The sequence below is a fragment of the Podarcis erhardii genome (assembly GCF_964252035.2).
Source record: "Podarcis erhardii genome assembly, chromosome: 13".
Taxonomy (NCBI): Eukaryota; Metazoa; Chordata; class Lepidosauria; order Squamata; family Lacertidae; genus Podarcis; species Podarcis erhardii.
Window position 1 is genome coordinate 23,572,021 of NC_138502.1, and position 19,684 is coordinate 23,591,704.

The 19,684-nt window shown below is 40.0% G+C and overlaps 4 protein-coding genes across 5 annotated transcripts in view; all 4 read right to left on the reverse strand.

Annotated features, from left to right (window-relative positions):
- LOC309327488 (olfactory receptor 14A16-like) overlaps nt 1-19,684 on the reverse strand; it is a 287,993-nt gene that overhangs the window by 232,056 nt on the left and 36,253 nt on the right. The window lies entirely within an intron of this gene.
- LOC309326992 (olfactory receptor 10A7-like) lies at nt 2,419-4,269 on the reverse strand (the record flags this gene model as incomplete). Its single annotated transcript, XM_081836024.1, has 2 exons — nt 2,419-3,387; nt 4,240-4,269. The coding sequence occupies 2 exons, from the start codon at nt 4,267-4,269 to the stop codon at nt 2,419-2,421; spliced, it is 999 nt and encodes a 332-aa protein (XP_081692150.1).
- On the reverse strand, nt 10,523-11,479 carry LOC309327485 (olfactory receptor 10AG1-like; the record flags this gene model as incomplete). Its single annotated transcript, XM_081836785.1, has 1 exon — nt 10,523-11,479. One exon carries the CDS (start codon nt 11,477-11,479, stop codon nt 10,523-10,525), a length of 957 nt encoding a protein of 318 aa, XP_081692911.1.
- LOC309326993 (olfactory receptor 10AG1-like) lies at nt 16,015-16,971 on the reverse strand (the record flags this gene model as incomplete). Its single annotated transcript, XM_081836025.1, has 1 exon — nt 16,015-16,971. One exon carries the CDS (start codon nt 16,969-16,971, stop codon nt 16,015-16,017), a length of 957 nt encoding a protein of 318 aa, XP_081692151.1.

Sequence of the window (19,684 nt, forward strand, 5' to 3'; positions counted from 1 at the left end):
TTATACACCTTACTGTGCTTCAACAAGTCATCATGAAATTGAGGAACAAACTTCAACGATGGCTATGTTATAGTTTTTGTATTGTTCCAGAAAGTAATTCAGTCAGTTTGTGATTATCTGGTACGTGGATAAAATTTCTCTTTCATCCCTAGTGGTGGGTTTATATAGGTGATAAAAACAATTAACAATAGACAATGAGGTGTTCTCCCAGCTATCTGTCTTTCTAAACCAGGAATATTATATGAAACATTCAGCCTTCATATAAACTTGTGCCATCCAGAAACAGTTTACCGCTCCTCTTTAGATGATCAGACACATGCCTATGATTAAATGTATAATTAATATTTATCAAAATGAGTTTTCAAATATCTTAATTTCAATGAAATTACAAATATAAAACTTTTTTCTTTTAGCTTCATAAAATCAGAAAGGCTTTTGTGATAAATTTGTTATGAATTAGTGCTTAATAGTATAGTTAGTCCCTTAATCAACAGTCATGATTTCATACCTATCAACATTTTTTCTGATGAGAATAGGGGCATCCTATTTTACTGTGATTTCTTTGTACTCTGTTGCCAAATGTTCAGTTGATTGGATCATGTGCAGAGAAGAGTTTTATATCTGATTCTCAAATGCTCCCTTCCCTGCTTTTTTCTTAGGGTATATATTATGGGGTTTAAAGAAGGAGTCACTACAGTTTTCATAAAATAAATAATTTTGTCACTCTCTGGAGTGCAGCTGGATTGCGGCCTAATGTAGACAAAAAAGGCTGTCCCATAGAATAATTTCACTATCATGAAGTATGAGGAGCAGAATGAAATTTAAGGGTAGCCCAAATCATATGGATTTAGGAGGCAATGATCAGCAAGAATGAACAGCAATTTCATATTTGGAGGTGTCTATGCATAACATTTTCACTAGTGGTGGGATATCACAGAATAAGTGTTACACAGAATTAGTTCATGGCATTGGGCAGGTCAACAGTACTACCTCTGAGTTGTGTGAAAACCATTATGAAGGAATATTTACAGCCAGAGAAGGCAGTCTCTGAGCTGGGAGTTAGATTGAAAGATAGTGGTTATTGTCTTTTAAGAGTATACAGAAATGTGAGAACTGGAAAGCTGAATTTTAGTATAGGAGTAATGGAGTTGTGAGGGAATGCTCCACTTAAACCTCAGTTCAGTAGGACAATGATGTATCTTCTAGTGAGAGAAGAATAATCCCAAACCAATTAGAAGTAGCTAAAGATGTATCTGAAGTAGTGTGCATGCACATGAAAGCTCATACCAATAACAAACTTTGTTGGTCTCTAAGGTGCTACTGGAAGGAAATGTTTTATTTTGTTACAGTTAGAAGTGGAATGAGTGCTGATTCCCTCGTCTGATATACTAAATCTACTAGGTAAAAGGTAAAAGACCCCTGGATGGTTAAGTTCAGTCAATGGTGGGGGGGGCGCTCATATCGCTTTTCAGGCTGATGGAGTTGTCGTCTGTCCACAGACAGCTTTCCAGGTCATTTGGCCAGCATGACTAAAGTGCTTCTGGCTCAATGGGACACTGTGACGAGTGCCAGAGCACATGGAAACACCATTTACCTTCCTGCTGCAGCGGTACCTATTTATCTACTTGCAGTGGTACACTCTCGCACTGCTAGGTTAGCAGAAGCTGGGACAGAGCAATGGGAGCTCACCGTGTTGTGTGGATTCAAACTGCAGATCTTCTTATTGACAAGCCCAAGAGGCTCAGTGGTTTAGACCACAGTTCCACCCACATGCCTAACCACTAAGTCTACTAGAGATCTCTAAAGGTTGGGAATATGAAGGATAATTGGCAGATTAGAACTCACCTGACAGAAAGTACCAACCTGTTTCAGAATCCCAAGTTATTGAAAGCTAAACTGTACCATGCCTGTGATTAGTTTAAGTAACTGAAGAAAATCAAAGCTGTACACCTACCAACTTATTGAAAAGTCTTTGACATCTGATGAGTTCAGTGTGTATATAGTTTGCTGTTTCTTTGAAGATTTCCAAATCCCATGGTATTTCTGTTTACCATTCTTGTTGTGAATGAAATCCTTTTTCCGTTTAAATTTCATACAGTAAGTCTCCAAGTATGAGGGTTTTTTAAAGGGGAAAAAGACACTACAAGTCAAAGTCTACTAATCATGCTGTACAGGTTCCTGTACAGCAAACAGTATTAAGAAAACTAATAATCAAAGCAGGTATAGATATATGCTTAACCCAAAGAATCACTCCAAAATTATCACAGAGGTACAGGCAACTTAGGTTGGAATCAGGCTTATTTCTCTAATAACTGTTATAAATTAGACCTTAACAATATACTTAAAGCCCCTTAATCTCTAATGACATGTCCTATGTTTGTTGATTTTTCTTGTTGCCATATTCCATGGTTCAGATTTTCAACTTGTTGGGTTCTGTACAGTGAACAACCGTGAAACTGTCTTCTTAAATGCTCCCTTCACTTCTTTATTTCTAAGGGTATATATTATGTGGTTCAAAAATGGACTGACAACTGTGTACATAAGAGAAATCATTTGGTCACTTTGTGGCATGTAGCTGGACTTGGGTATTAAGTAGGTGAAGATGGCTGTCCCCAAAAATAGTGTCACCACCATGAGGTGTGAGGAGCAAGTGGAGAAGGCTTTTCTCCTTCCCTTAGCAGAAGGAAGTTTGAGGATGGTTGAAATTATACAGATGTAGGAGAGGATGATCAGCAGGAAAGGACTCATGATGAAAATCATAGACACTGCCATGACAACAATCTCATTTTTAGTGGTGTCTGTGCATGCCATTTTCACCACTGGTAGGATATCGCAGAAGAAGTGCTGGATGTGTTTAGAACCACAGAAGGGTAAACTGAAGTTCCATGCTGTTTGAGCAATTTCTACTGAGATGCAAGAAATCCATGATGCAGCTGCAAGCTGTACACATACCCGGGTGTTCATGATTATTGTGTAGTGCAATGGGTGGCATATGGCAACATAGCGATCATAGGCCATAGCTGCCAAGAGGCAACATTCTGTCAGCCCCAGCATGGCGAAGGCATACATCTGGGCTGCACATCTTGCTAGGGATATGCTTTTATGCTCTGTTAACAAATGTACCAGCATCTGCGGCACCACACTAGTGGTGTAACACATTTCTAAGAATGATAGGTTCACTAAGAAGAAGTACATGGGAGTCTGAAGAGAAGGGTTGAGTTTTATGAGCAGAATAATGAGCATGTTTCCCAGCAAGGTGATTATGTATGTCACCAGAAAAACAAAAAACAGCAAGATTTGCAGTTCAGCAAGATATGAAAACCCCTCCAGAATGAACTCATTCAGATTGGTCTGGTTCTCACCTAGTTTTTCCATAGAATGCTTATCCTGTATGGAAAAGGAAAAGACATATACGGATCATTAATCAAATTAGGTAATTATTGTAGAGCTAGCTGGAGCATCCAAAAGGCCCATCTAGTGCATAATCCTATTCTCACCATGGCAAAACAGAAGCCTACAGGAAACCCCCAAACAGGACAAATGAGGATTACTGTCTGTGACAATGGAAGTAAGATAAAGCCATTATGAATAGCAGCCATTGAAAATTTCTTGAATGTGATTGGTCTGGAGGCAAAAATTATACCACATTTTTACAAATTCCTTCTCAGAGTTTGGAGTTCTTAATTAATGGGCTTTCCCCCCTTAAAGGTAGTGTGCTGAATGCAGATTTCATTGATTTGAAAGCTGCATTCAATTCAATCTCTCAAGTAAGACTGTGAGGTAAATTGAACTCTTCAAGTATAGATAAAAGATTATTGTTCTGGATTAAATGGCGATATAAAAACACTGTGTTGAATGTGCATTGCTCTACAAATGGGCAGCTCACAGGATTTGTACCAGCCACAAAGGGAGTTAAGCAAAGGTTGTATCCTATCTCCCACATTGTTTAATTTATATATAAATTATATTGTCTGGAGTTTAACATCTCCAGAGTATCATGCCCCTAAAGTAGCCACAAATGCCATCTCTATATTCTTATATGCAAATGATGCAGTACTTCTATCTCAAACAAAAGTGGGCCTAAAAAGATTGGTGAGGGCATCCTCAGGATACTGCCAAAGAGAACAGCTGGCTGTGAATTATAAGAAAACTAAACTCATGGTGTTTCCAAGAAACTATAGGGCCCATTGATGGTAGATGGAAAATCAGTTGATCAAACAAGTTCAAGTTTTTAAATACCTTGGCCTTCTCTCCAGTCAACAGGGTCATGGGGAGCATATCAGAAATATGCAATGGAAAAAGTGTCTCAAATTGCCAAAATTATCACATGTTTTCCCCATACACATGTGGCAATCACATACCATCAGTACTTGAAGTGTGTAAAGCTAAGCCCCTAGCATAGTTATTACATGGGGTTCAGATTTGGAGAGGCACTCATAGAATCATAGAAGAGTTGGAAGAGACCACAAGGGCCATCGAGTCCAACCCCCTGCCAAGCAGGAAACACCATCAGAGCACTCCTGACATATGGTTGTCAAGCCTCTGCTTGTCAATACCTCCCAATCAACTATAATTGTGCAACTTGAATTTTCCTGTATGTGACTGAATATCACCTCAAATGAAAACAATCCAGAAGAGCTGCTGATAAGCACACACACACAAAATACTGTAAATTATTTATGCTTATTCAGAAATGTGCAATAGGAAGCACACAGATATGCACAAGTCGATTCTCTTAACTCTTTTTATTTTACTATGAATTAAGGAAGAGTGTCCATAATTGTTCATGGTCAACAATCCACCAAAGCTTCTGATGACTTGTATGAATTCCTAAAAAGCATAAAAGAGTAAACTTCATCCAGTTGTACATGCATTTGGATTAAGATTATCACCAGTTGTGTTTTATCACTGTACAGAGCCACATTATATCTCAGCAAAGCACAACACTTTTTAAAAAGCCATCACATCTTCAATACCATCACATTGTTATTACTGATGCTGCCAGAACTCATTCATGTAGACTATTTTTAAAGTCACAAATTAATTTCTTTGCCCCCTTCTATCAAAGATTTTAAGGCTGGGATGAAGAACTTGTGGTTTTCCAACTGTTAGTGGACTATTTTCCATGTCAGCCACGGACAATGGAACTCAGATTCCACTAAAACCTTGGGGCTACCCACATATATCCCACCCGTTTTACACTGTTCTTCAGCATCAGCTGATCTGTTTGGTGAAGCAGTCTTCAAACTGCAACCTCCTATTAGCCATGAAATGGAAAGCACTCAGGTACAATGGGTTGTACTCAACACTGCTCTTCCACACACAGAAGAGACTCTACTTGTGCATGGGAACTTAGATTCTCCTGAAGCACCCACACACCCTCAAAATCTGCTCTAGTAGGTTTAGCGACCTTATGGAGCACACTAGGGGAAGGGGGGGCATGTGATCAGAAAATGAATCTGAAGTCCCATTGCTTGAATGCTATGAGCACTGTAACTTTTCTTCACTGTGATCTGTGGCTTTGTAGGTAGAGTAAGGTAAAACACTGAAAAACACACGCTAGTTTGATTTAAATCGTTTATATTTCTTTATTTCATTTCTTGACTTTTCTTGGTTGTAAAAAGTCATGTCTTGACTTTTCTTGGTTGTAAAATAAAAATGAAGATAGATAGATGATAGAGATAGATAGATGATAGATAGATAGATGATAGAATAACTCACAGTTGAGATTCCCCTAACAATATTTAGCTATAAATGTGTCTCTCTTCACTACACAGAGACACACATACCAGAATTAAAACACACAGTCAATCGTAATCAAAAGTTCTTTGATTTAGATGTTACAATCATACCTTACTCCCAAAAAATCTTACTTTGCAAAAGAAGTAACTGCTGTTTCGTGCGTCAGAGCGGTGCACAATGATGCACCAAATAAAGATATTTTCATATATGTGATCTCATTTATGATGCAACTGAATTTTGAAGGAATACATTTGGGAATTTTCTGCTAACTAATCCATAGGGGTAAGAATAGGCAACAAAAAATAAATAAATGCATTTAATCCTTGGGTGACACACAAAATTACAATTACTTCCAGAAACCTCCCATTTTTAAAGTAATTGAAAATACAGCTTTTCAATGCAATCTAAATTTCACCCATATTTTCCTGTGGGTAAAAGGGGCTGGACTCAAAACCTCTTTCAGGGTTTTTTCTACAACCAAGCAGTATATAAATTTTATGAAATAAATGAATGGATGGATAAAAAAGACTAGGTATCCATGTTTGATTAGAATAACATGTTTAGATTAGAATAACATGGGTCGTGCAGTGCATTGTATGCATACCAACAGCTGTATCAAGTACACTATACAAGGGTTTGAGTTATACACAGTCCTTCATCAGTCTAGATAATAATCTAAGGCAAATGAAGACTAACTTTGGAGGGAGTGGAAGTTGCAGTTCAACTTGGCTGTAGTTATTTGGGGTGGCCTCCCAGCTCTAGCCTGGCTGTGGGAGGAGTACTGGCTGCTGTAGCTCACCCACAGTTGTAGCCACAAAATGACACTTGCTGAAACAAAGAGGGTTTTCACTGCCAAAATCTCATCAGTGAAGGAGGGTGTTGGGGGCTGCAGTGGCAGTAGGGCCTTGTGTGGCACCTAATGTGTGTGGGAGATACTCCCCACCGCCTTCCCCACAGGGGAGAAGTTTAGTAAAATCTAAAACGTGGTCATACACAAACATTGTGTGTGTCAGAATTGGGTCTGTGAGTAAATGAATACCTAAAATTTATTGAGAAAAGATGTCAACTGGATGACAGCAATAAACCAGAACAACCAATGTTACTGAGTGTGCATCAGACTTAGCTGTTTAATAATCATATAAGACACATGTAAAAAGCAGGTTCCTGTACAGCAAACAGTCTGCAAAAAGAAATAATAAAAGCACATGTAGATTTATAGTTAAAAGCAAGAATCCCTCCCAAATGATCACTGATATACAGACAGTTCAAGTTGCATTGGGTTGGGATCTGGTTGGCTTCCTGCAATAATGCAGCCACGAGCTGCATTTGAATGAAATATTTACATCCCCTTAATCAGTAGTTACGTCTTTGTTGTTTACTTTTCTTCTATGCTCCATTCTTCAGATGTTCAGCTAGTTGGATTTTGTGGAGAGAAGACCCTTGCAATTGTTTTCTTATATGCTTTCTGCACTTCTTTATTTCTTAGGGCATATATTATGGAATTTAAAACCGGAGTGGCAACTGCGTACATAAGAGTACTCATTTGGTCACTCTGTGAAGTGTAGCTGGACTTGGGCATTAAGTAGGCGAAGAGGCCTGACCCAAAGAATAATGTCACCACAGTGAGGTGTGAGGAGCAAATGGAGAAGGCTTCCTGCCTTTGCTCAGCAGAAGGAATCTTAAGGATGGTTGAAATTATACGGGTGTAGGAAAGGATAATCAGTAGGAATGGACTCATGATGAAAGAGATGATCACTGCCATGACAGCAATCTCATTTTTGTAGGTATCTGCGCATGTCATCTTCACAACTGGTAGGATATCACAAAAGAAGTGCTGGATATGTTGACAGCCACAGAAGGGTAAGCTGAAGATCCATGCTGTTTGAGCAACTTGTACTAAGAAGCAAATAATCCATGCTGTGGCTGCCAACTTTGTATAGACTTGGTGATTCATGATTACTGTGTAGTGCAATGGGTGGCATATGGAAACATAGTGATCATACGCCATGGCTGCCAGGAAGCAGCATTCTGTCGGCCCCAGGATTTTGAAGGCATACATCTGGGCTGCACATCTAGCTTTGGAATGGCTTTTATGCTTTTTTAACATATGTGCCAACATCTGGGGCCCCATAATAGTGGTGTAACCAATTTCTAAGAAAGAAAGGTTTTCCAAAAAGAAGTACATGAGAGTTTGAAGGTAATGGTTGAGTTTCAGAATTATGAGCATGTTCCCAACTCTGTTGCCAAATGTTCAGTTGGTTGGATCATGTGCAGAGAAAATTTTTATAACTGACTCTCAAATGCTCTATTCACTTCTTCTTTTTAAGGATTTAACGAAGGAATCACTACAGTGTTCATAAAATAAATAATTTTGTCACTCACCAGAGTGTAGCTGGACAGGGGCCTAATGTAGGCAAAAAAGGCTGTCCCATAGAATAATTTCACTACCATGAAGTGTAAGGATCAGAATAAAATTTAAGGGTAGCCCAGATCATATGGATGTAGGACACAGTGATCAGCAAGAATGGACAGTAAAAACTCTCCTCCCTGAAAGAGAGGGGAGTGGTTGTGGGTGGGAGCCCGAACACCGCTCCTAGCAGGGGGCGTTGCCCCCTGCCTCCAGCTCACCTGGCTGGTGCTCACGCCCCCCCCGGTGGCCGTCCAACCAGGTGCCATGGGGGGGCGTGTCCAGCAGCCTTTATGCTGCAGCGCCAGCCTCTCCCCAGCCTCATTTCTCTTCGTTGTCCTGTGCGAGTCACCCACCCTCCACTCCCTTTGAGTTAGGGCTTAGGTCATTGGCCTTGTTATGGACCTTAGGTTGGTCGCCCCGGTTGCCCGGGGGGCCTGGTAGGAGTTTTTCCATTTGGCATTAGGCTTTTTGGTTTTTTCGCCTACCTCGTAGCAATCGTCACAACTTTTTGTGGTATTGGTGGGTAGGTTAGGCATTGGAATAATGTGTTGTGGTGTGTTGAAGTGCTAGGTGTGGCCATCGCCTATGCCTTCAATTTTTAGGGGTATCCCGTTAAAGGAATCTGGCGGTCGTGTATTCTGTCCGAAGCCTGCTTGGCGGGAGGCCATGGCACGACCCTCGGTGACATCAGGGGTGAGCCTATAGTTGGATTAGCATCAACAGGTGATGAACCCCTGGTGAATAAACCCACTTGTTTCGCGATCCAATGCCTAAGCCAATACCTTTTCTATTATTATTATTATTATTATTATTATTATTATTATTATTATTACTGTAATCAATAAAGTTGTGGCCTTTTCTAGCCCATGAACCTTATATCACGTGTCCCTGTGTCTTCATTTCACTTCGTGGGGGTCGGGTCCTCGAACCACAACTTCATATTTGGAGGTCTCTATTCATACCATTTTTACTAGTGGAGGGATATCATAGAATAAGTGCTGCCCAAAATTAGTTCCTGGCATTGGGTTGGTCGACAGTAGTACCTCTTGAGTTGTGTGAAAACCACTCTGAAGGAATATTTACAGCCTACTGCCTACAGAAAATATATTTACTGCCTACAGAGAAGGCAGTCTCTGAGCTGAGTTAGATTGAAAGATAGAGGTTATTGTCTTTGAAGAGTATACAGAAATGCGAGAATTGGAAAGCTGAATTTTAGTATAGGAGTAGTGGAGTTGTGAGAGAATGATCTACTTAAACCTCATTTCAGTAGGAAGAGGATGTATCTTCTAGTGAGAGAAGAATAATCCCAAACTAGTTAGAACATTAATGAGTGCTGATTCCCTGGTCTTTTATACTAATTCTACTAGGTAAAAGGTAAAGGACCCCTGATGGTTAAGTCCAGTCAAAGGTAACTATGGGGCGCACACTCAGCTCACTTTTCATGCCAATGGCATCATCGTTTATCCACAGACATCTTTCTGGGTCATGTGGCCAGCATGACTTAACTGCTTCTGCTGCAACGGGACACTGTCACGAGTGCCAGAGCACATGGAAACACCATTTACCTTCCTGCTGCAGCAGTACAAGTTTATCTACTTGCAGTGGTATGCTCTTGCACTGCTAGGTTAGCAGAAACAGGGACAGAGCAACGGCAGCTCACCCTGTTATGCAGGTTCAAACTGCAGACCTTCCAATTGACAAGCCAAAGAGGCTCAGTGGTTTAGACCACAGTTCCACCCACGTGCCTAGTCTACTAGAGATTTCTCAAGGTTGGGAATCTGAAGGATAATTGGCAAATTAGAACTCACGTGACAGAAAGTACCAACCTGTTTCAGAATCCCCAGTTATTGAAACCTAAATTGTCTGTGATAAGTTTAAGTAACTGAAGAAAATCAAAGCTGTACACTAAACAACCTGAGAAATCTGATGAGTTCAGTGTGTGTATAGTTTGCTGTTTCTTTGAAGATTTCCAACTCCTGTATTATTTCTGTTTATTATTCTTGTTGTGAATTAAATCCCTTTTCTGTTTAAATTCCATACAGCAAGTCTCCGAGCATGAGTTTTTTTAAAGAGGAAAAATACATTAAAAGTAGAAGTAAACTAATCATGCTGTAGAGGTTCCTGTACAGCAAACAGTATAAGAAATCTGATCATCAAAGAAGTTACAGATTTATGGTTAAACCAAAGAATCACTCCAAAATTATTGCTGAGGTACAGGCAATATAGATTGCTAGGTTGGAATCAGGTTCATTTCTGCAATAACTCTGTTATGAGTTAGACCTTAACAATATACTTAAAGCCCCTTAATCTCTAATGAGATGTCCTATGTTTGTTGATTTTTCTTGTTGCCATACTCCATGGTTCATATTTTCAATTTGTTGGGTTCTGTACAGAGAACAAGCGTGAAACTGTCTTTTTAAATGCTCCCTTCACTTCTTTATTTCTTAGGGTATATATTATGGGGTTCAAAAATGGACTGACAACTGTGTACATAAGAGAAATCATTTGGTCACTTCGTGGCATGTAGCTGGACTTGGGTATTAAGTAGGTGAAGAGGGCTGTCCCAAAAAATAGTGTCACCACCATGAGGTGTGAGGAGCAAGTGGAGAAGGCTTTTCTCCTTCCCTTGGCAGAAGGAAGTTTGAGGATGGTTGAAATTATACGGATGTAGGAGAGGATGATCAGTAGGAAAGGACTCATGATGAAAATAGTAGACACTGCCATGACAAGAATCTCATTTTTAGTGGTGTCTGTGCATGCCATTTTCACCACTGGTAGGATATCGCAGAAGAAGTGCTGGATGTGTTTAGAACCACAGAAGGGTAAGCTGAATATCCATGTTGTTTGAGCAATTTCTACTGAGATGCAAGTAATCCATGATGCAGCTGCAAGCTGTGCACATACCCGGCGGTTCATGATTACTGTGTAGTGCAATGGATGGCATATGGCAACATAGCGGTCATATGCCATAGCTGCCAAGAGGCAACATTCTGTCAGCCCCAGGATGGTGAAGGCATACATCTGGGCTGCACATCTTGCTAGGGATATGCTTTTATGCTCTGTTAACAAATGTACCAGCATCTGGGGCACCACACTAGTGGTGTAACACATTTCTAAGAATGATAGGTTTACCAAAAAGAAGTACATGGGAGTCTGAAGTGAAGGGTTGAGTTTTATGAGCAGAATAATGAGCGTGTTTCCCAGCAAGGTGATTATGTATGTTACCAGAAAAATAAAAAACAGCAAGATTTGCAGTTCAGCAAGATATGAAAACCCCTCCAGAATGAACTCATTCAGATTGGTCTTGTTCTCACCTAGTTTTTCCATAGAATGGATATCCTGTGTGGAAAAGGAAATGACAAATACAGATAATTAATTAAATGTGGTAATCATAGTAGAGGCACCAAAAGACCCATCTGGTGGGTGATCCTAATCTCACCGTGGCAAAACAGAAGCCTACATGAAGCCCTCAAACAGGACAATAATGCAATAGCTCTCTCCCCAATGAGGATTGCTTTCTGTGACTATGAAAGTAAGATGGTTAGCAGTCATTAGGATAATCTTACTGAAGGCAAAAAAAGTTCCCAAATTTTCCCACATTCCTTCTCAGAGTTTGGAGTTCTAAATTAACTGGCTTTCTCCCTGGAAATAAAACCAATACATTCAAGAATCCTCGCACGGTTCCTTTCATATTTCTCAATCTTTCAATGAGCACAGTGTAGACACAATTTAGTTGCATTTTCAGCTTCCTCATATATCCCTGCTCTCTCCAAGTGCATCCACATTGCTAGTGTACAGGTGTACATGTTGAGAAAAAAGGATGCAGTAAAGAAGCTGTGTTATGTCCCCCCCCCCCCCCGTTGACCAAAAACAGTGGTCAATGATGCAGCTCTTTAAATATTAACAAATCTATTGTTACATAATAGTTCATGGTCAACAATCCACCAATGCTACTGATGACTTATACGAATTCCTAAAAAAGTATAAAAGAGTAAACTTGATCCAGTTGTACATGCATTTGGATTAAGGTTATCACCAGTTGTGTTTTATCACTGTACAGAGCCGCTTTATATCTCAGCAAAGCACAACACTTTTAAGAAAGCCATCACATGTTCAATACCATCACATTGTTATTATTGATGCTGCCAGAACTCATTAATGCAGATTATTTTTTAAGTCATAAAGTAATATATTTGCCCCTTGCATCAAAGCTTTTGAGGCTGGGATGGAGAAGTTGTGGTTTTCCAGCTTTTAGTGGACTATTTTCCATGTCTGTCACAGACAATGGAACTCGGATTCCACTAAAACCTGGGGGTCACCCAAAGATCTCCCACCCATGTTTTACAGCGTGCTTCAGTATACGCTCATCTGATCTGTTTGGTGAAGCAGTCTTCAAATTGCAAGCTCCTATTAGCCATGAAATGGAAAGCACTCAGGTACAATGGGTTGTACTCAACACTGCTCTTCCACACACAGAAGAGACTCTACTTGTGCATGGGAACTTAGATTCTCCTGAAGCACCCACACACCCTCAAAATCTGCTCTAGTAGGTTTAGCGACCTTATGGAGTACACTAGGGGAAGGGGGGGCATGTGATCAGAAAATGAATCTGAAGTCCCATTGCTTGAATGCTATGAGCACTGTAATTTTTCTTCACTGTGATCTGTGGCTTTGTAGGTAGAGTAAGGTAAAACACTGGAAAACACCCACTAGTTTAAATTTGAATCGTTTATATTCCTTTATTTCTTCATTTTTTCATGGCTTGAATTTTCTTGGTTGTAAAATAAATATGAAGATAGATAGATGATAGAGATAGATGATAGATAGATAGAGAGAGAGAGAGAGAGAGAGATGATAGAACATCTCACAGTTGAGAGTCTCCTAACAGTATCTAGCTATAAAAGCATTACAGACAAACATATCAGAATTAAAACACAGTCAATCATGATCAAAAGTTCTTTGACTTAGATGTAACAATCATACCTTAGGCCCATAAAATCTTACTTTGCAAAAGAAGTAACTGCTGTTTCGTACGTCAGAGCGGTGCACAATGATGCACCAAACAAAGATATTTTCATATATGTGATCTCATTCTTGATGCAACTGAATTTTGAAGGAATACATTTGGGAATTTTCTGCTAACTAATCCATTGGGGTAAGAATGGCTAACAAAAAAAATATGCATTTAATTTATCTCAGAAAGATAGGTTTACCAAAAAGAAGTACATGGGAGTTTGAAGGGAATGGTTGAGTTTCACAAGCAGAATTATGAGCATGTTCCCAACTCTGTTGCCAAATGTTCTGTTGGTTGGATCATGTGCAGAGAAAATTTTTCTTAGGGTATATGTTACGGGGTTTAAAGAAGGAATCATTACAGTGTTCATAAAATAAATAATTTTGTCACTCACCAGAGTGTAGCTGGATTGGGGCTTAATGGAGGCAAATAAGGCTGTCCCATAGAACAATTTCACTACCATGAACTGTGAGGATCAGAATGAAATTTAAGGGTAGCCCAGATCACACTGACCAGATGCTTGGAAGCTGTAGCTGGATGGTTTAGTGGGAGCCGATTGAAACTAAATCCTTTGAAGACAGAGGTCCTATGGCTGGGTCGGGATGGCATGGGGATGAGGGACCAACTCCCTTCTCTTGCGGGGGCCCAATTAGTGCCATTGCCTTCTGTTAAGAGTTTGGGTGTAATCCTTGACACCTCCCTTTCCATGGAGGTGCAGGTTACAGCAACAGCCAAGATGACATTTTTCCACCTTCGCCACATCAAGCAGTTGGTCCCTTACCTTTCCCACCCCAACCTGGCCACAGTGATCCATGCAACGGTCATCTCCAGGCTTGACTACTGTAATTCGCTCTACGCGGGGCTGCACTTGAAGCTGTCCCAGAAACTCCAGCGGGTGCAGAATGCTGCAGAGAGGCTCCTCACAGGGTCTCTGCCATGGGAGCATATTCACCCAGTGCTTTTGCAGCTGCACTGGCTCCCGGTGGAGTACAGGGTCAGATTTAAGGTGCTGGTTTTGACCTTTAAAGCCCTTCACGGCCTAGGACCCACGTACCTACAGGACCACCTATCTCAGTATGCCCTACAGAGAGCCTCAAGCTCCATAAATAGCAACACCCTAGTGATCTTGGGCCCTAAGGAAGTTAGATTAGCTTCAACCAGAGCCAGGGCCTTTTCAACTCTGGCTCCGGCCTGATGGAACGCTCTGCCTCATGAGATCAGGGCCCTGCAGGATCTGATTTCTTTCCGCAGGGCCTGTAAGACAGAGTTGTTCCGCCTGGCCTTTGGCTTGGAGCCAGTTTGATTCCCTTCCCCTCTTTCTTTTTTCTTTTCCTTTCTCCTCCTGTGATGAGGCTACATTTTAATATTTTAATGTTTCAGTATTTTAATGTTGTATTTTAATTTTGTTTTTAAGTTGTATTCATTCAACTTGTTTTTATTATTGCTTGTTAGCAACTTCATATTTGGAGGTGTCTATGCATACCATTTTTACTAGTGGAGGGACAGTGTACCTCTTGAGTTGTGTGAAAAATACTCTGAAGGAATATTTACAGCTAGAGAAGGCAGTCTCTGATCTGGGAGTTAGATTGAAAGATAAAGGTTATTGTCTTTAAGAGTATACAGAAACACGAGAACTGGAAAGCTGAATTTTAGTGTAGGAGTAGTGGAGTTGTGTGGGCAGGGGTACCTTTACCTTTACTAGTGGAGTTGTGAGGGAATGCTCTACTTAAACCTCAGTCCAGTAGGAAGAGGGTGTATCTTCTAGTGAGAGAAGAATAATCCTAAACTAGTTAGAAGGGAAATGAGTGCTGATTCCCTGGTCTTATATTCTAAGTCTACTAGGTAAAAAATAAAGGAACCCTGGATAGTTAAGTCCAGTCAAAGGTGACTATGGGGCACATGCTCATCTCACTTTTCAGGCTGAGGGTGTCATCGTTTATCCACAGACAGCATTATAGGTCATGTGGCCAGCATGACTAAACTGCTTCTGCTGCAACAGGAGACTCTCATGAGTGCCAAAGCACATGGAAACACAATTTACCTTCCTGCTGCAGGATTTATCTACTTGCACTGGAATGCTCTCACACTGCTAGGTAGCAGAAGCTGGGACAGAGCAACAGGAGCTTACCCTGTTATGCAGGTTTAAACCACAGACCCTCCGATTGACAAGCTCAGGAGGCTCAGTGGTTTAGACCACAGCACCACCCACGTGCCTAGCCACTAAGACTTCTAGAGATTTCTAAAGTTTGGGATAATTGGCAGAACTCACCTGACAGAAAGGACCAACCTGTATCAGAATCCCCCGTTATTGAAACCTAAACTGTACCATGTCTGTGATAAGTTTAAGTACCTGAATAAAATCAAAGCTGTACACTAACCAACTTATTGAAAAGCCTGCGACATCTGATGAGTTCAGTGTGTGTATAGTTTGCTGTTACTTTGAAGATTTCCAACTCCCATATTATTTCTGTTTATTATTCTTGTTGTGAATTAAATCCCTTTTCTGTTTAAATTCCATACAGCAAGTCTCCGAGTATGAGTTTTTTTAAAGAGGAAAAATACATTAAAAGTAGAAGTAAACTAATCATGCTGTAGAGGTTCCTGTACAGCAAACAGTATAAGAAATCTAATCATCAAATAAGGTACAGATTTATGGTTAAATCAAAGAATCACTCCAAAATTATCGCTGAGGTACAGGCAATATAGGTTGCTGGGTTGGAATCAGGTTCATTTCTATAATAACTGTTATAAATTAGACCATAACAATATACTTACAGCCATTTAATCAAAAATGATATGTCCTGTTTTTATTTATTTTTCTTGTTGCCATACTCCATGCTTCAGATTTTCAACTTGTTGGGTTCTGTACAGAGAACAACCGTGAAACTGTCTTCTTAAATGCTCCCTTCACTTCTTTATTTCTTAGGGTATATATTATGGGGTTCAAAAATGGACTGACAACTGTGTACATAAGAGAGATTATTTGGTCGCTCCGTGGAGTGTAGCTGGACTTGGGAATTAAGTAGGTGAAGAGGGTTGTCCCAAAAAATAGTGTCACCACCATGAGGTGTGAGGAGCAAGTGGAGAAGGCTTTTCTCCTTCCCTTAGCAGAAGGAAGTTTGAGGATGGTTGAAATTATACAGATGTAGGAGAGGATGATCAGCAGGAAAGGACTCATGATGAAAATAATAGACACTGCCATGACAAGAATCTCATTTTTGTAGGTATCTGTGCATGCCATTTTCATCACTGGTAGGAAATCACAAAAGAAGTGCTGGATGTGTTTAGAACCACAGAAGGGTAAGCTGAAGATCCATGCTGTTTGAGCAACTTGTACCAATAAGCAAATAATCCACGCTGTGGCCGCCAGCTGTGTACAGACTTGGTGATTCATTATTTCTGTGTAGTGCAATGGATGGCATATGGCAACATAGCGATCATAGGCCATAGCTGCCAAGAGGCAACATTCTGTCAGCCCCAGCATGGCGAAGACATACATCTGGGCTGCACATCTTGCTAGGGATATACTTTTATGCTCTGTTAACAAATGTACCAGCATCTGCGGCACCACACTAGTGGTGTAACACATTTCTAAGAATGACAGGTTCACTAAGAAGAAGTACATGGGAGTCTGAAGAGAAGGGTTGAGTTTTATGAGCAGAATAATGAGCATGTTTCCCAGCAAGGTGATTATGTATGTCACCAGAAAAACAAAAAACAGCAAGATTTGCAGTTCAGCAAGATATGAAAACCCCTCCAGAATGAACTCATTCAGATTGGTCTCGTTCTCACCTAGTTGTTCCATAGAATGCTTAACCTGTATGGAAAAGGAAAAGATATATACAAATCATGTATTAAATCAGGTAATTATAGTAGAGCTAGCTGGAGCATACAAAAGGTCCATCTAGTGCATAATCCTAATTTCGCTGTGGCAAAACAGAAGCCTACGGGAAGCCTTCAAACAGGACAATAATGCAATAGCTCTCTTCCCAATAGGATTACTGTCTGTGACAATGGAAGTAAGATAAAGCCATTGTGACTAGCAGCCATTGAAACTTTCTCGAGTGTAATTAGGATAATCTTACTGGAGGCAAAGAAGTTCCCAAATTTTCCTTAATTCCTTCTCAGAGTAACTGGTTTTCTCCCTGAAAATAAAACCAATACATTCAAGAATTCTCCCATAGTTCCCTTCATATTTCTCAATCTTTCAATGAGCACTGTGTAGACACAATTTAGTTGCATTTTCAGCTTCCTCATATATCCCCGCTCTCTCCAAGTGCATGCACATTGCTAGTGTACAGATGTACATGTTGAGAGAAAAGTGCAAGAAAGAAGCAGTGTTATGCTTTTTTGCTGTTGACCAAAAACTGTCGTCAATGATGCAGCTCTTTAAATATTAACAAATCTATTGTTACATAATAGTTCAACACTTTTTAAAAAGCTGTCACATGTTCAATACCATCACATTGCTATTATTGATGCTGCCAGAACTCATTCATGCAGATTATTTTTAAAGTAACAAACTAATTTCTTTGCCCCTTGCATCAAAGCTTTTAAGGCTGCGATGAAGAACCTTTGGTTTACCAACTATTAGTGGACTATTTTTCATTTCAGTCAGGGACAATGGAACTCGGATTCCACTAAAACCTGGGGGCCACCCACAGAGCTTCCACCCAGCGTGCTTCAGTATCAGTTCATCTGAACTGTTTGGTGAAGCAGACTTCAAATTGCAATCGTCTATTAGCCATGAAATTGCCAACCTAGCATTTCGAAAGCACATCAAAGTGCAAGTAGATAAATAGGTACCGCTCCGGCAGGAAAGTAAAAGGTATTTCCATGTGCTGCTCTGGTTCGCCAGAAGCAGTTTAGTTATGCTGGCCATATGACCCAGAAGCTGTATGGCAGCTCCCTCGGCCAATAAAGCGAGATGAGAGCTGCAACCCAGGAGTCGGTCATGACTGGACCTAATGGTCAGGGGTCCTATTAGCTATGAAATGGAAAGCACTAAGGTACAATGGGTTGTACACTGCTCTTCCACTCACAGAAGAGACTCTACTTGTGCATTGGAACTTAGATTCTCCTGAAGCACCCACACACCCTCAAAACCTGCTCTAGGAGGTTCAGCGACCTTATGGAGCACACTGGGGGAAGGGGGGGGACATGTGATCAGAAAATGAAACTGAAGTCCCATTGCTTGAATGCTATGAGCACTGTAACTTTTCTTCACTGTGATCTGTGGCTATGTAAGTAGAGTAAGGTAAAACACTGAAAAACACACACTAGTTTGATTTGAATCATTTATATTCCTTTATTTCTTCGTTTCTTTCATGGCTTGAATTTTCTTGGTTGTAAAATAAAAACGAAGATAGATATATGATAGAGATAGATGATAGGTGATAGATAGATAGATAGATAGATAGATGATAGATATATAATAGATAGATGATAGATGATAGATAGATAGATAGATAGATAGATAGATAGATAGATGATAGATAGATAGATAGATAGATAGATAGATGATAGATAGATAGATAGATAGATAGATAGATAGATAGATAGATGATAGATAGATAGATAGATAGATAGATAGATGATAGATAGATAGATAGATAGATAGATGATAGATAGATAGATAGATAGATAGATAGATAGATAGATGATAGATAGATGATAGATAGAGATGATAGATGATAGAATATCTCACAGTTGAGATTCTCTTAACAGTTGAGATTCTTCTAAAAGCATTACAGAAAAACATACCAGAATTAAAACACAGCCAGTTGTGATCAAAAGTTCTTTGACTTAGATGTAACAATCATACCTTACTACCATAAAATCTTACTTTGCAAAAGAAGTAACTGCTGTTTCGTGCGTCAGAACGGTGCACCATGATGCACCAAACAAAGATATTTTCATATATGTGATCTCATTCTTGATGCAACTTAATTTTGAAGGAATACGTCTGGGAATTTTCTGCTAACTAATCCATGGGGGTAAGAATGGCTAACAAAAAATATATGCATTTTATCCTTGGGTGATGCAAGAAATTACCATTACTTCCAGAAACCTCACATTTTTATAGGAATTGAAAATACTGCTTTTCAATGCAATCTAAATTTCACCCATCTAATTTCCTGTGAATTCAAACTTCTTTCAGGTTTTTTCTACAACCAAGCAGTTATATAAATTTTATGAAATTAATGAATGGATGGATAAAAAAGACTAGGTAGTCATGTTTGATTAGAATAACATGAATGGAGTGGGTCGTGCAGTGCATTGTATGCATGCCAACAGCTGCATCCAGTACACTATACAAGGACTTGAGTTATACACAGTCCTTCATCAGTCTAGATAATTATCTAAGGCAAATGAAGACCAACTTTGAAGGGAGTGGAAGTTGTGGTTCAACATGGCTGTAGTTATTTGGGGTGGCCTCCCGGCTCCAGCCTGGCTGTTGTGGTGCGCACTGGCTGCTGGAGCTCACCCACAGTTGTAGCCACAAAATGACACTTGCT